Source organism: Strix uralensis, chromosome 25 (assembly GCF_047716275.1).
Source record: "Strix uralensis isolate ZFMK-TIS-50842 chromosome 25, bStrUra1, whole genome shotgun sequence".
Classification (NCBI taxonomy): domain Eukaryota; kingdom Metazoa; phylum Chordata; class Aves; order Strigiformes; family Strigidae; genus Strix; species Strix uralensis.
Window position 1 is genome coordinate 7,351,181 of NC_133996.1, and position 17,123 is coordinate 7,368,303.

General features: G+C 46.1%; 1 protein-coding gene across 2 annotated transcripts; it reads left to right on the forward strand.

Moving 5' to 3' along the window:
• The first annotated feature begins 869 nt into the window (after nt 1-869).
• AGO4 (argonaute RISC component 4) lies at nt 870-16,946 on the forward strand. Of its 2 annotated transcripts, XM_074894197.1 has the most exons (18): nt 872-1,253; nt 4,452-4,617; nt 5,321-5,441; nt 6,441-6,622; nt 7,012-7,148; nt 7,241-7,375; nt 7,549-7,636; nt 8,064-8,211; nt 8,288-8,407; nt 8,628-8,756; nt 8,915-9,048; nt 9,835-10,019; nt 10,314-10,473; nt 11,037-11,352; nt 11,579-11,713; nt 12,510-12,611; nt 12,814-13,013; nt 13,121-16,946. In XM_074894197.1, exons 1-18 carry the CDS (start codon nt 1,235-1,237, stop codon nt 13,227-13,229), a joined length of 2,586 nt encoding a protein of 861 aa, XP_074750298.1. In that variant the 5' UTR covers nt 872-1,234; the 3' UTR covers nt 13,230-16,946. The 2 variants fall into 2 exon arrangements, with proteins under 2 accessions (XP_074750300.1, XP_074750298.1); XM_074894199.1 differs by lacking the exons at nt 12,814-13,013; nt 13,121-16,946 and having other exon boundaries at nt 870-1,253; nt 11,579-11,753; nt 12,508-12,611.
• The last annotated feature ends 177 nt before the right edge of the window (nt 16,947-17,123 follow it).

Genomic DNA, 17,123 nt, shown 5'->3' on the forward strand with positions numbered 1-17,123 from the left:
CTGTCAGGCAATTATATGAGAATCTCAGATTTCATTTCATTTTAAAATAGGTTTTTGATGTTTCAACTTGGAAAATATCAACCCTGCAGGTTAAAAAAGGCAAATAAAATGGACTCGGCATTTATTATTTATAAAATGTTTTGACTTCTGACCTTCTCGTGAGTCAGCTGAGAATTGTTGGCTGAACAGAACCCGAGGGGAGTGCAAGGGAGCAGCTCACTAGAATAGTATAAGCTGCTTAAAAAGGCGAAAAGTCAGAAACCCTAAGGGCCTGAAAGGTTGGCTTTTTTAAAAAAAGACTGGCCAGGCCATCTTGTGCCTGCGGGGTGTCCCAGGGGCCTGGTTACAGCCCTGAGGTGCGCAGTGCTTCGCCTGGCTTTTACAGATCCTGGGTTTTTTCAGGTGTTTTAAATCGCATTGGGGCTGTTTAGCTGGTACGGGCAGTTCGTCAGGGTGTAATTAACGAAGCCGGGCAAGTTCCCCGTTTCGGGGCGCAGCCGAGGACCGGTGGATGCCGGAGCGGCGTCGCCGGCGGGCAGGCCCCGGGGCGGACGGCCCCGTCGGGGCTCTGTCCCGGCGTGTGCCCGAACCGTGGGTCACTGCTCGGTTAATTATTAAACCTCCGAGCAGATGTCGGATGCCGGCAGGGGAGCTCCGCCGGACACGGGAACTGGGGCGGCGCCTCCCGCCGCCCTCCCTGAGGCGCGGGGCCGTCACCTCCCGCCGCCGCCGCCGCCGTCACCTGTTGCCGCCGCGGGGCCGCGCCGGCGGTGAAAGGGTGCGGGCGGCGTGCGCGCCCCCGCCGGCAGGGGGCGGCGCGGCGTGCGCGAGCCGGCGGCGCCGGGCAGCGTGGAGGGGCCTCTTCTTCCTCCTCCTCCTCCTCTTCCTCCTCGTCCTCCTCCTCCTCGCCCGGGCGGCGGGGGGCGCGCGCGGGGGGAGGCGGCGCGTGCTGGCGGCGGCGGGGGCGCGCGCGGGCTCGGCGGCGCAGCGGGGGGATTGTTTGCGCCGCCGCTCGGGGAAGCGGAGCGCGGGGACCGCTCCCCGCCGCGCCCCCCCCTCCTCTTCCTCCTCCCCGCGCCCCGCCGCCACCGCCGCCCCCGTTCCCGCGCCGGGCCCCCACCCCGGAGCCAATATTCCGGAGATCAAGCGCTACGCGGCGGCGGCGGGGCCGGCGGCGGGGCCCGGGGCGGTCGTCGGGGCCGGGGGGGACCGCAGCGAGGCCGCCGCCGCCGCCATGGAAGCGCTGGGACCCGGTGAGAGCCGCGGGGGCGCGGAGGGCGGGTGGGACGGCGCGGAGCGGGGCAGCCCGCGGGCGCGGGGGCCCGGCCGGCCGCGGCCCTGGCCGGTGGCGGTCAGCGCCGGCCCTGTCAGGCGCGGGCCCGGCTCCGGGCCCGGCGGGCCGTGTCAGCGCGGGGGGAAGGAGGCCGCGGGCCCGGCCGGCCCCGGCGCGGGGCTGCCCCCGCCGTCCTCGGGCGTTCGCGGCTGGGCCGCGGCCTGGGGCGGGCGGTCCGGTCCGTGCCGTGCCGCAGGCCGGGCCCGGCGGGCCCCGGGGCCGCTGGTGACCCCGCAGCAGGCCTCCGGCGGCGGGTTGACAGGCCAGCGGGCTCGGAGGCGTCTTGGCAGCCGCCGGGCGCTTCCCTTTAAAGAGGAACTGCAGCAGGTCGCTAAACTTTCCGAGCAGGTTCGCGTGTGCCCGCACGGCTCCCGCTGAACAGGTTGCTTGGAAGTGCGGTGGAAGTTTTCTGCTTTTTTTTTTTTTCCCCCCCACCCGGGGCTGTCGGGTGACGTCCCGTCCCGAGAGTAAATCGGGGGTGGCCCGGGGTGCGGGCAGGCTGGGCACGGCCGGGCTGCGGCTGGGGAGCGGGACAGCGGCAGCCCGGGGAGAGGGGAGCGCACGCAGGTCTCTGGGGTGCGTGAGCTCTGTGAGCTGTGCAATAATAAGTTTTATTTTTGACATTGAGCCGTTATTAAGAGTCTAAGGTGATACTTTGTGAGAATACGGATGTTATTTTTTATTTTTTTTAACATTGGTTAAGTAGCGGTGCTATTTTGCATGTGGCATCTTCCTACTTCTGTCTTATTCCATGATTATTCTTCCATCCAACATCTGCAAGGCGTATTTCTTGACCTAAGTGGTCTGCGCACCTTACCCATCAAGTTCCCATTCAAACTAACGGTGTAATCGAAATAGTGTTAATTTTGGTGCGATAGGAAACGTTTATTGACACAAAGGTGCAATTCCAGAAGAATCCAGATTTTAAGATAGTGAAGGGCTGACCTGGAGGGTCTGCTGTATGTAGGTATGATGTAGCATGTCCTCTCTGACTTCCCACTGTAGAAGTAGATCCTCTTTTAGTTTTGTAAAACTGTTTCCTGTCTGAAGTAATTTGGTTGAGGGTGCTTAGTCCATAATCGACACAGAGTAGCAGAAGTTAAAAGACTAACAGCACAAATAACCCCAGTCAGGCTGAGCAGGTAAAACCCTGATAAAATAGGCGTGACTTGCAGGGCAGCCTGGCTTCAAATGGGAAAAGAGTTTTTAGCTTATTCTCTGGAATCCTTTGAGAAATAACTTTAGAAAGGAGGAGATGTAAGTTTTATCTCCTTTGATCAAAACCGACTGAGGTCAGCGTTGTCATGCCTGTTTACAGAATTTGTCGATACCGAGGGAGGAAAATGGGTAAATATAGTTGTCATTTAATCTCTTGCAGGAGGTCAGTGCCTGCACTTACTTCAGACTAATTAGCGCGGGATTAATGGATCATCTCTCTAGTATCCAAATACGCACAGCAAACTTTGATTGCCCTTGATGATTCACGCTTGTCAAGACAGCTGTAGTTTTAAAGTCCAAACTGTACCCCGCAAGCGGTTTAGCTGCGGCGTCGAGCTCCGGGGGGGATCGCGATTAGCCAGGCGGGTGTGGGGCCGGCGATGTGTCGCGTGGGCTGTCTGTGGCCTCGGCAGCCACCCTGCTGCTGCAGCTTTGGGGCGCTGACGTGTCGAGTGGGCTACGGCTGCTTACGTCCTCTAAGTGTTACTTCTGCTTAAAAATATTCTGGGGTTAGCGTCCTCAGGTCGGTAATTTTAATTGGTAACCTGGTAGCCATTGGAGGGCTTATAAACCCTGTGTAGAAGGCTCCTTGGATTTGGTCCTGGCTTTAGTTTATGACTGTGTTAAAAGTTTATTGCTGCACCCTGAAGTGTACCTAAATATGAGTTTCATCCTCCCACAGGATCTGCTTCTCTTCTCTCCTGGTATAAACTGTGAGCCTCTGACTTAAATGGATACTGGCGGGTTGACACAGTCTTATGTTACTAAATTTGCCCCAAGTTTTGTGATTGGTTTATTAATGCATTCCTATATTGTAATTTTCCCCTCTACCACAGAGGGAAGAAACTTTGAGCACACTAAGCAGTGGCAGATACAGACAAAACCCATGAAAATATACAAATTCAATTTGCTTTTTGTGCAGCGTCAGCTGAAGCTGTGATAGATTAAAAAAAAAAAAAAAGAAAAAAGGTCTGTTTAATCTTGTTACCAGGTATCTCAGATCTTAACACTTTGAGGAAGTTAGCTGAAGACTTAACTAGTGACTAGCTTGCATGTTGAGTACTTTTCCAAGCCTCTAGTAATGTCCTTAGAACTGTTCCTGAAGCTCTTACTTTTGTCCAAATAAATTATCTTCTCCACATCTGTTAGGAATCTATACCTGTCTTTATGTCTTCTCCCTTACTCTTTTTTTTAGAAGAAAGCCCAAACCTTTCCTCGCTCCTTTCTTTGTGTTGGAATTTTAAATTGGCTGAAATTGTGCTCTAGAGGAAAAGTATTTCACTACTAACAAAAGTGATGTGTTCACAATGTAAAGGAAATGACAAAACTGTTTTAGCTTAGATCCAACATGAAAATATGTTTTTAATTTAGTTTAGAATAAAAATATCCCTTACCCATTTCCAGATAACACCAATTTTCAGATAAAAATTGGGGATCTACGTCCTAAATATGCCAAGAGTGACAGTCATTAACATCTGAACTTTAAGCCTATAGTGAAAACTATGAAAACATGTGGCTTGTGTGGGTATTGGCTAGTTCTAGAAATGGTGGTAGGAATACATTTATCTTTACATTACATAAAACTACATAACATGTAGATGGTTGCATTCCATCTCAGAACTCTGTGAAGTTCATAACCACAGCCATGAATAAATGTTACTAAAGTTTTGAGAATGAAGTATGGCCCTAACCTATATATATGCTTTAGGGAACACGGGTTTTTACATGGAAGCCCCGAGCAGCTGGAGGGCTGAGCCATGTGGAACACCTCCATTTGCAAGCTCAGGAAGCTACTTAAGATTTCCTTCTGCCCTGTCAGAAAGTCAGCTAAAGTGCACCTGAAAGGATACTGCTCTGAATGATCGGTTACCTCTCATACATATTTATCTGACTTCCCTAGGGCCCCCGGCAAGCCTTTTCCAGCCACCCCGTCGCCCAGGCCTGGGAACTGTTGGGAAACCCATCCGCCTCCTAGCCAACCATTTCCAGGTTCAGATCCCTAAGATTGATGTTTATCACTATGATGTAGATATCAAACCAGAAAAACGCCCCCGAAGAGTGAACAGGTATGAGTTGTTTAACAAAAAAAAAAATTGAAAAGTGTATATGCCTCCATTTAAGAAAACTGTACATCCCAGAAATTCTTCATCTGCTACAGGCTGGTTTATGTTTGAGCGAAGGTTAGCAGTTGCTTTTCAGTGAACTATAATATTCTCCTTACTTTTATGAAGGTGTTTTGCAATTGGCCTGTAGTCTGGAAGGCTCTAGGAGATGTACGAAGTGTTGAACTACAGTTGGTTTTATTTAACAGCCTCCAAGTGACTGCCCCGATCACTGTTCCACAGTCTGTTACAGAAAAGTGAGTTAGCAGCTGAGGGGAGGGGATTCAGCTTGCGGATGGATGCCAGCGTTTTAGGGACCACGCGTGGACGCTTTGACCGTAGAATCAATCCACAGAGCTCCCCCCTCACCCCAGGGTAGATGCTTGTGTTTGCTCCTGTGTTTGAAGAGCTCTCATGATTCCATGGCCTGTTTTGACGGGATCTCTGCTGACAGTAGGGATACCTGCCTGGCCCGTGTGCTGAAACTTAGGTGTCTTAATCTGGAGGTGACTTTTAAAACTCCAGGTGTTGACTTGGGTATACTCTGGTGCATTGCTGTTTCTTGTACCTTGCTCATTTAAGAAAATGTGAAAAAGGAATTTTAAACTGTGTAAGACCATTGCTGGATTTGCCGTTCTTCAACCTAACTGGATAAATCCCTCTGTAGAGAGGTGGTGGATACTATGGTGAGACACTTCAAGATGCAGATATTTGGTGATCGGCAGCCTGGATACGATGGGAAGCGGAACATGTACACTGCACACCCGTTACCTATTGGCCGGGATAGAGTAAGTGGTGCTATAAGTGGTTTTCTGTAGGAAAACTGTTACAGTGTCATTTGAAAAGTGTTCTTTTATTGACATAAACTCAAAATGCTGTCACACGTATTAGTACGGTCTTGGAAAGGACAGGCAGTGCCCGTCAGGGATCTCTAGGAACTTCCTGGTGTTTTACTGAAGTTTCTAATTCCCAACTCTTCAGCTGGAGAATTTGTCAGTGATAGTGTGAACTAATATGTTGTGCTCTTTCAGCTGCAAATAGATTTTTTTTTTTTCTCTCTGCCCTGATAGAAACTTCCTTTTTTTCTGTTCTAACCCTTGTTCTGTTGCTAAATGATAAGGTAGTTGTAGATGACAAATACGCTGGTTTGGCTGCGCCGTTGAGATACGTCCTCCCGTTCCCTAAGAACGAGATGGGCTGCCCTGGCCCGTCGTGGCCTGGGCCGTGCTCGCCAGCGCCCTGGCCCTGACAGATCGCAGCCTGTGTTAACCAGGCCCGACACAAAGCTTAACCCCCAGCTGCTCTTCTCCCCAGGGCTCTGGTACAGTGCCATGAGGAGTACGTAGGATGAGTTCACATTTGCCCTTTGGGCTGACGGTGTGTGAGAATAATCTCAAGTACTGTGCTAGAACCCTGAGATTTGTGTTTCCCCATGAGTCGTCTTTTTGACCAAAAGGTTTTCTTGCTTTCCCGTTTGGTTCTTGAGACATCTTGCTATTAATTGGCTGACTTCAAAAAAAATGACTCATAGTTCTCCAGAGCTTTGATGTCACCATACTAATTACTGCTTAAAATTTACATTTAAAGGTACCTCAGTGCAGTTTCTCAGATGAATAAATTAGAAGCTTTCGAAATCCTAAGGAAACTGATTATAATATTTTAAGAGAATTAAACAAACTAATCATCAAAAATACAGATTCAAAGAATACCTAGGAGAAAAACATAATGTTGCTTAGCGTTGTGATAGTCTGCCATCCGTAACAAAAGCTTGTGCTTAATTCTGTCAGGTGGATATGGAGGTGACCCTTCCAGGGGAGGGGAAGGACCAGACGTTTAAGGTGTCCATTCAGTGGGTGTCAGTCGTCAGCCTTCAGCTGCTGCTGGAGGCTCTGGCAGGGCACTTGAATGAAGTTCCTGAGGACTCTGTACAGGCGCTCGACGTGATCACGCGGCACCTCCCCTCCATGAGGTGGGTACTTCTGGCGCCTTCCTCACTGCTTAAGTCTGTCTTAACGCTTGTATTCGTTCTTACCTGCTGCTATTCTACTGCTGTTACACTTTCCTACCGTAGAAGGGGTGAGGGATGCAGTTGTGTAATTCAACGCCCGCCTTACGAATTTGCACTAGAATAGGGAAATCTGATCTGAACTCAGGACTTGTATCTGCTGGTCATGTTTCTAACGGGAATCTGCTGTAGCCTTTCCAACTGCAGTCGGTAAAGGCTTTGTACACTTGCCATAACTTGGCTCTGACAGTTCTAACATACTGTAGAAATGTGTTTTAAACACTACAGGCATGAATGTAAAAAGGTGTATCAGAAAGGAACGATCGAAGTATTAATTTTCTTATTTTTTTCAGGTACACTCCCGTCGGCCGCTCCTTCTTCTCCCCCCCTGAAGGTTACTACCACCCCCTGGGAGGCGGCAGGGAGGTCTGGTTTGGTTTCCACCAGTCGGTCAGGCCTGCCATGTGGAACATGATGCTCAACATTGATGGTATGTAGGAAATTCTGTCTCGCTAATGGAACAGAGTTCTTTCTACTTCTAAATTAAATGTCCTGTGTGGGTTTTTTTTTTTTTAATCTTAGTGTCGGCAACTGCTTTCTATCGTGCCCAGCCTATCATTGAGTTCATGTGCGAGGTCCTGGACATTCAGAACATCAATGAACAAACCAAGCCTCTTACAGACTCCCAGCGTGTCAAGTTTACCAAAGAAATCAGAGGTAAAGGCTTGGTCTAAAGCTGCTACAAAAGACTGGAAACCTGCTCGTATTACATTGTAATTAAAATTTGCAAGGTGCTTGGGAAGCCGGCCTATTCCTTTTTGCCTTCATCTTCCTCAAAGGTGACTCCTATGCCTGAATTTATTTAGATGACTTTTGTGTTGGGTTTTCAGGTCTAAAAGTGGAGGTTACCCATTGTGGCCAGATGAAGAGAAAATATCGAGTTTGCAATGTTACTCGGCGACCAGCCAGTCATCAGACGTATGTATACAAGCACTTTCTGACAACTTAAAAAATCTTGAACCTTGTAGATAAACTGGGTATATTGTTTATGCAAGAATGGTTGATTCTGGAGGTGAAGCAGCTGTGTGTCTTTACAAGAATGTTTACTCTTAGTGAAGTAGAGGGACAGCATGAGTTTAGACCACTGCTTTATTTCCTTCAACAGGGGAAAACTGAAGCTGTATCCTGGCTTTTAAATATAGTTATTAAAGGCTATAATTTTTAAAATACCTGTGAGAAGTTCAGTATATAGTTTATAAAATCTTTTCATAAAGAAGAGATCCAGTAGTTAAGGAAAATAAATGTTTCCAGCATTTCTAGTCTGGAAGAGATTTTTCCATACCATTTTTTCCTTTAAAAAAAAAATAATTTTGAAAAGTCTAACCAGAACAAATGTCCTTTATAGGTTTCCTCTGCAGCTGGAAAATGGGCAAGCAATGGAGTGTACAGTAGCTCAGTATTTTAAGCAGAAGTACAGTCTGCAGCTAAAATATCCTCACCTTCCCTGTCTCCAAGTAGGCCAGGAACAGAAACACACGTACTTACCGCTTGAGGTAGGAATCTTTCTCTTGCATTGCGGTGCAGCCTCTGTTAAAGGGTCTCACGCCACCTCCTGCTGCTTCTCTGTAGGTGTGTAACATAGTGGCAGGCCAGAGATGTATAAAGAAGCTAACGGACAATCAGACGTCGACGATGATAAAAGCAACTGCAAGATCTGCACCAGACCGACAGGAAGAAATCAGCAGACTAGTAAGTGTTTTTTCCAGCTAAACAGTCTGCGTTTGTCACTTCGCGTGGCTCTCCCAGCAGCACTGTAGCGCGCATATTGCTCGAAAGAAAGACCAAGAACTGCAGAAGTTAAAAAGCTGACTTCTTTAAAACAAATCCTTTTAAATAGAAAGCCCGTTCATAGCAAAGGGGACAGAGCCACCCGAAGGTGTAGCTACGTAACCACGTTTCTTGTCCCCAGGTGAAAAGTAACAGTATGGTTGGTGGGCCTGATCCGTACCTGAAGGAGTTCGGTATTGTTGTCCATAATGAAATGACGGAGCTGACGGGCAGAGTTTTGCCGGCACCGATGCTGCAGTATGGAGGCAGGGTGAGTTTTCCGTGCCTTGCAAAATACCTTGTCCTGAGGTTATTTAAATTCGTTAAGTGTTTTGCGTATCACCTCATACGGCTTCCTTTGAGCACTGTTCGGCTGTAGTCAAAACAAAGCAGCATTTTAGTTTTAATTTGCCTTTGGTTTTTACCTAGAACAAGACTGTGGCCACACCAAACCAAGGTGTGTGGGACATGAGAGGGAAGCAGTTCTATGCTGGCATTGAGATTAAAGTTTGGGCTGTTGCCTGTTTTGCTCCTCAAAAACAATGCAGGGAAGACTTACTAAAGTAAGTATTTTCCTATTTATTCAGGATACCTATTTCAAGGTTTATTTTCCTCATATTTCTGAACGGTGATATGCAGTATAAGTTGATTTTAATGCATCCAGTAGTAAAAAAGAGGAAATGACAGTTGTGCGGTGTCTTAAATATTTACAACTTGGGAGGAGACGAAGTTCATAACCTAATAGGCCAGCTAGGAAAAGCGTTAATTCCCTTGCCACTGAGGCTGCGTTTCCTGCTCTGGAGGCTGCATTCCACTTGTCCTTGGTTGTTTTTACAAATAATGATGATGGTCTTTCATTCTAAAACATGAACTATTTTTTTTTCTTAACCTTTACCACCTCCCAGGCAACATATGCCACATTTTTTCCCCTGTCCTTAAAATTACACTACAGAATCCTAAAGATAGAGGTTGTGTGAACCACTGAAAATGTTTGGCAAAAATCATAGTTGCAGTAATGCTCAGATAAGTTTGGTGGATGAGTGAAGATCTACCAGAGCGTCAGTATTAGTTTGGGAATCTGCCTCAGAATATTCAACTCAAAAGTATGTTTGTTTCCCCAAGAGTTCTAAAATTACAGAAACAGAGGCTTATGAAACTTCCTCAGACAGGATTAGAATCATATTAGTGAGTTCCTTACAGTGATAGAGTTGCTAAAAAAAACCTACTGTAGTGTCAAATTGGAAGCGATGTGAAATAGCTGATATAGCTTAGATCTTGTTGTTAAAATTAATGGCAAAGTAAAGCGTAGTGAAAAGGCCAGGACAAATCCATTTATATTCCATTTTCAGGAGTTTTACTGACCAGCTGCGCAAGATCTCAAAGGACGCGGGGATGCCGATCCAAGGCCAGCCCTGTTTCTGCAAATACGCCCAGGGTGCAGACAGCGTGGAGCCCATGTTTAAACACTTAAAACTGACTTATGTTGGCCTGCAGCTGATCGTGGTGATTCTACCTGGAAAGACACCCGTGTACGGTATGGAGAAGAGGCTGTAGCGTGTTGTACAGCAAGTGGGCATCTCATTATGCACTTCAGCTGTAGGAAGGAGACAGAGCAGGCAATGTGTTCCTTTTAAAAGGGTTTTTTGGAGATGAGTTTGTCAGGCCTGATTGGAGTACTTCTATATTGCCAAAGAGCAAACTGAATCTCTGTCAGTGAACTTTTAAGGGTCTGAGTTACGATAACATTTGAAAAAAAAATAAGAGAAAGCAGATGGAACTACTTGACTGTTCAGGTAATTGGAACCACTAACTTATTTTTCTGTCACAGCTGAAGTAAAGCGGGTTGGTGACACTCTTCTAGGAATGGCCACTCAGTGTGTTCAGGTAAAGAATGTGGTAAAAACCTCACCACAAACGCTGTCCAACCTGTGTCTGAAGATAAATGCAAAGCTTGGAGGAATCAACAATGTGCTTGTACCTCATCAAAGGTGAGATTAAATCTACAGTTCTCCTTGAAGTCTGGGTTGTTGAGCAAAACAGTGTTGTTTTGTTCGCTGATACCTTTGAAATATTACGTGCTTTAGAAACACTCTGAAGTGGACAGAGAAGGATGCTTCCGCATTCGGAGTCAGCCTAGAAAGCCCTGTGCTCATCTCCAGCGTTAGAGCCATCCAGCAGTGTGTGTGCAAACAAGCTCACAAAGGCTTTTTTTTCCCCATGTTTCTCTTTCCTGCCTTTGGGTTCACTCAGTTTGCCTTTTCCTCTTGCCACCCCCTCAAGCACACTGTATAACGGAACAGAGGGCGGAGGAGCGACTTGGGAAAAATGCCGGTAACTTTGTCTGCCTGTGGTCCTTTCCTTTTCCCTTTCTGTTCCCTCTGGACTGTAAGAGCTTGAGGCAGAGAACTTCATCCTTCAAGATTCCGACAGGGTTTTAGTTGTGTTTAACCTTCCTCGGTTGTAATTTTTAAAAATTTCCTTACACCCCCCCCCCCCCCTTCTTTGTGTTGTAATTATTTATTATTTAATAAAGCTCAATCACGTTAAACAGGCCATCGGTGTTCCAGCAGCCAGTGATCTTTCTGGGAGCGGATGTGACTCACCCTCCCGCCGGGGATGGGAAGAAGCCTTCCATCGCTGCTGTGGTGGGCAGCATGGACGGGCACCCGAGCCGCTACTGTGCCACGGTGCGGGTGCAGACCTCGCGCCAGGAGACCTCCCAGGAGCTGCTCTACAGTCAGGAGGTGATACAGGACCTGACTAACATGGTGCGAGAACTATTGATCCAGTTTTACAAATCCACTCGTTTCAAGCCCACAAGGATCATTTACTACAGGGGCGGAGTATCCGAAGGACAGATGAAGCAGGTATTGCCTAATGACTTCTTGCTGCTGTGAAAAGGGATTGGCCCTTGAAAATATACGTGTTTACGTGGATTGCATTTGTTACGGGGACAGTTAACGGTTTCACAACGTACAGTTATCCCGTCTGATCACGTTCGTTACGAAGTGGCCTTTGTACACAGGGAAAAAAATGAAAATAACACGAATAATACTGAATTCAGCACCTAATAGTCAAATCTTCTACTTCTAGGTAGCTTGGCCAGAACTGATAGCAATCCGGAAGGCCTGTATTAGTTTGGAAGAAGATTATAGACCAGGAATAACCTACATCGTTGTGCAGAAAAGGCATCACACCAGACTATTCTGTGCTGACAAAACCGAAAGGGCAAGTAATGTTGACTACATAAGAAGGAGGTGATGGCAACAGGAAAGTAAGATTGTTTGGTTAAGCGGGGTGGTATCCGTCTTGTCCACTAAAACTGAATTCAGCTGTCCAAGCAGTAGCAGTGCTGTGCAGTAACAGGCTTTCTCTACCAAAATAACCAGTTCCTCCCCTTTTTTTGTTGCTCTGGATCAAGCGGTCAGATGGAACAGCTCGTTCCCAGCCTCTTTTGGAGTAGGCGTGCTCTATATCCCTGTTTTTGTGTGCCTGGAGCTGTAGCCTGGGTTTTTATAGTCTGGGATTCCTGACTATAAACTGAACTAGTTGTTCAGTTTGTTGCCTGTTCTGTCTCTAGATGCATCTGTAAGATTTGCCTATGGCACAAATCCACCAGCCAGCTAAGGAACCTTCTTTAGGAAAGTTCTTGATCTCGGGTTTGCTAAAAAAAGGCAGATCTCGGGGGTGTGAGTGCAAACAAGGCTATGAAATAAATTTATTTCAGAAAACCTGCATTTTCGGATCCTGAATTACTTGTGTGGGCTTTATCCCACTCTGTGATTTTAATGGTACTGGCAAGTACTTTATTTTTCTCTGATGACACACCAGTTGGATTTGGTGAAGTTTCTAAAAATGAGCTCACGGAGAACATTTTCATTCCTCCTATGTAAATGACCTTAATATTTTTCCACCTTTTTGAGCAGTAAATTCTCAAACAGCTGTACGTAGAGCCTACCTGAGGAGGTATTTTTGGGTCACTTCCAAAAAAACCCTGATGCTAATAATAACCTTTGCTCCATAGGTGGGTAAGAGCGGCAACGTACCAGCAGGCACTACTGTGGACAGCACGATCACACATCCTTCTGAATTTGACTTTTACCTCTGTAGCCATGCAGGAATTCAGGTAATTTTCAGCTCTGCTGTGCTCGGCCTGTGGGACTAAACCCTTACAGTCGTCCCGATGAGAAATGCTGCTTCTATTTAGAGCTTGGTTCAGTGCCCATTGGGCACGTGCTCTTCAGTGCCCTGACAGAAGGTACAGCCCTCAGGTACAGCCTCTGCGTTTGTTGCTGCTCTCCGGCTGACTGCTGCTCTGTCCTCCCCAGGGAACCAGCCGGCCCTCCCACTACCAGGTCTTGTGGGACGACAACTGTTTCACCGCAGACGAGCTGCAGCTCTTGACGTACCAGCTGTGTCACACGTACGTGCGGTGCACGCGGTCGGTCTCTATTCCAGCTCCCGCGTACTACGCCAGGCTGGTCGCGTTCAGGGCCAGGTACCATCTCGTGGACAAGGATCATGACAGGTAAGGGGCTGTGCCGCGTCGTCTTGGTAGTCAGAAAAGGGGCCTGAAGGGTAACGGTGGGCAGCCCGGTTGTTGACGGTTCTCTGTGTGTGTCTGTGCTCTTACAGTGCTGAAGGCAGCCACGTGTCGGGACAGAGCAACGGCCGCGATCCTCAGGCTCTGGCGAAGGCGGTGCAGATCCACCACGATACTCAGCACACGATGTATTTTGCTTGAGAGCATCTGGGAAGACGAGGCAAAATCAACAACCCACGCAGTCCTGAAATGGTTTGAACGCCTACTGCTCTAGCTAGGGCCCAGTTTATTTCAGACTGCCCACTACCAGCAGCTCTGACCAGTCGCACTGAATCTGTACTTCACAGCAATGTCTGATGCACCAACACAATTGAGCCATTTGTTTCATTGTTTTATGTCATAGGAATCCACAGACTGTCTTTTCTGATGCATTGGACTGAATTTTTACCTCAAAGCGCAAAAGGCAGATCATCCTGAAATTTTTAAAGGACTTGGCACGAAAGGTTTCTATTGAATATTTTGCTAGCTGTCGTTTTTAAGTTATCTTCTCATCCCATTAGTTTATCATGACGACTGATCCCCCGTCTTCACGCACTGCTTAGTGAGTATATGCATATTATGGCAAAATGTTTTACTCCGGTTAAATGTAATTGTTCTATTGTGTGGGGCCATAGATTTTTTAATGGAGATTTTAGACTTCACTACTGTAAATGCCTTTTAACGAACATAACTTTCACAGGTATTGCAGTTTTTTGTCAGTTTTACTAATTATCTTTTTAATCTCTGCAGACTTCGGCTGCAAAGCAATTGCACTATACTGCGAGTTCAAATAGGTGGTTCTTGTTCTGTGAATGTGTAATATAACCAGATAGTGATGCCTGTCAGTAGATTTTAATTATAATGGTTACAAATAATACTGCCATGGTATCGTAACAAGTACTGAACCATCATTCCCCCCTCTAAAAATGATAAAAACAACAAAAAAAAATTAGCTTTTAGGTATTTTGCAAACTTTTACAAAAGTGCCCACTTTATGCTGCTGTGTGGTTTGATAAATCTAAGTGATTTTAAAACTTTTTTCTCATAGAAGGTTTAACTTTGGCAATAAATATTTGTTTTTTAAGCCCCCCTAACAGTGTAATTTTCTAGCTGAGGATTGTGCATGAGTTTAACCAACATTCTCGTGTCGTTTTCTGAACACACAATTTGGCAGTTTCTGAAACTAATTAGAAAAGACGCACTTCCATGCTTTTTTTAAGAATTATTTTTAACTGTTTTATATTCACTGTTGGTGTCCTGTCTACAACATTTTTTATAAGCTTGGAAACTGGGTGTTACGTGTGGGAAAGGCTTGCCAATCTGTACAGTCTAAATGTATTGTGTGACAGGCAACCTAAGGACTTGTACCAGCATTTTAAACTTTTTTTCCCTGGGAATCTGGGTTGCACACACAACTGCATCCAACAGCATGTTTTAACCAGTGTAAGTCCCATAGACTGATTCTGTCCCAGCCTAGAAATTAGGGTTTTTTTAATCTGCTTGGCTTTTTTCAGCTGCAACGTGTAATAAAGAACAGGGGCTTGGTTTCACTGACTACTCTTGGAATCCACAACCATAGTACGTTAAGACTAGATTCCTCTTAGTGTTAACCTGAGTTAGCGCAGATGAAAAGCTTATTCCTAAACTGAGTGGAGCCAACACCACTACTTTGATAACAGAGGTTTGAGAAGTCCAACGATTGCACTGTGGTCTCTGATAGTCGTGTGGGGTTTGCTGCTAAGTTGTCTGCTGTTCCAAAGCGTAGGAACCAGCCCCCTCAAAATTTCAGCAATATGAAATGCTGATTCCTTCAGTCTTTAAGCTTGTAAATAAATTAAAGTTTACATTTCTAAATGCTGTTTTTTTCAGTTGTACCAGAGTACACTGAACTTAATCTTCAAACAGTTTTATAATCTTCTTTCGAGTAGTACGTCTCATTAAATTAAGTTTAAACTTTAAAAATTTCTGTTAAAAAGGGGACTGAATTGAACTCTGCTCCTGGCACATACTGTGGACAGGTTTAGATTGAAAAAGAAAATATTCTTTTTAGTTTTTTTAATTTTTTTTAAAGAATACCTCACTTGTGTAATAAAATCAGGACATGTGGGTGGGAGACTGACCGCTGCTTCAGCTAGATGGCTGCTTTTCTCAGTACTCGTTCAGGGAGAATACAAAAACCCCTTTTTAGAATGAACTCTGACTGACCCAACACACACGGAGAACTTTGGCACCTTGAAAAGAAACTGAGCACCCTTTTTAGGTTGTAGGTTCAAAGATCGCTATTTTGGGTTTGTGCACTAGGCAAGAATGTGACTGGTTTAATCAAGGGTGCGTAAGAAATACTTAATTTTATCACCAGTTCGTTGTCCAGTGCCAAGCACTCCTAGTTCAGATTGAGTGAAGTGAGAGCCTCTCCTTTGTTTGCCTGTGACTGGACTGAACATTTAACCTCGGACTACGGGATCGTTAGACCTCGGCTAGGGCTGGGCGCAGGGCGAGAACCTTCAGCGGGTCTCGCGTCACGCCGCCGCCGCGGCCACGGTGCTGTGCTCTGGGAGAAGAGCGCCGGAGCTCAGGACCGTGGCGTGGCGGTGACGGTAAGATCAAAGTTTCGGCAATGCTGTCCTACACAGGTCTGAGTCCAAGTCTGGAGGTTGGGCTTGACGGTCTGGATTAACCCCCTGGGCCTGACTGAATCGTTATGCATGTGTCAATCAATGGGAAGATGTGCATTCTGTAGATGTAGTTCTTAGGGTGTTTTGTTTTGTTTTGTTTTTTTATAAATAAAGCCTGTTGGCCACTGTAGCTATGTGGTGTGAAAGATTTTAAATGTAGCAAAGTTTAAAGAGTTGGGGAAGGGGGTGGTTGACATTTAAAAAAAAAAAAAAAAAAGGCGCAGAAATCCCATTTTCAAACCAGTTCTGCTTGCTTTGTGAACAGCTGAATTCTGAACAAGCTCTGGCAATCACTAGTTAGCCTGTCTCAAACATGTGAACAGCCTGGCTTATTTATTGTTGTAAGTACCCCAGTTTAGTGTCGTGCCTGTAGCCGCATCCCCAGGGCGCGGAGGCGGCCGTGTCCTGCCCCCGCGCTCCCCGCGCTGCGTCTCTCGTCCCGGACACGCCTCGGAGCTCCTCACCCTCAGCCACAGCTTTGCTCTCCGGACGGGGACGGGCACCTCGGTTCAGATCCAGCGTTTGACAAAACCCACCCCCAAACTACCTTTGTGGATGTGCTGTAGGAGTTTTCTTGCTCAATAGCAAGGGAGTAACTCTGCTTTCATTTTCGGAAGGCGGGGTTTGGAGGGCATTGTATCAATACTGTTTCAACTACAAGGTTTTTTCCTTGTGCATTGGAGGAAAGATCTTGTAATATCACTTACAGATTTTCTTATACCTTGCTATTGACATTTTCATATTTCTATGTCTAGAGGCTGAAACTTCAATGTAAAATGTTTGCATTTGTTCCTTTTGACTTATGATGTAATTTTTGTTTCTATATTGTTAGACTTGTAATGTTTAAAATTGTATTTTATTAAATTTGGACTGGATGTATGTCTCTAGCAATACGAGGTACTCTTTCTAAACTGTTATGGGTGGGTTAGCAGCCCCATGTTGCGGTAAGATGCTGGTCGTGTACAACTTGCAATGTATTTTTTTTTTTTTAGCCTGCAGGGATATTTTGTGTTCATGTGTCCAAAAATAATAATAATAATAATAAAAAAAATTGGCATTCTTGTGCCAAATGTTCTGTTTTTCCTTGTTGATGTCTAATAAATGCAATGTACAGAGTGAGCAACTGATACTGTTGCCTGTAAACAAATGTCTTAAATTATTTAACTTTTAATTAAAACTTGTACACAATGTGTAACCTGTGGAACTCATTGCCACAACCTATTTATTTCTGATGTGCTAGGGCTCAGGAAGCGATAGAAGTACTCGGGGATAACATCTCTAGTGATACCAGACGGAGGGTTTGGGTTACCCGTGGTCGGAGCCAGCGCAGCCTCGGCGGGGGATGTTCAGGGCAGGCCTAATTTTTTTTAACGTTCTCAGA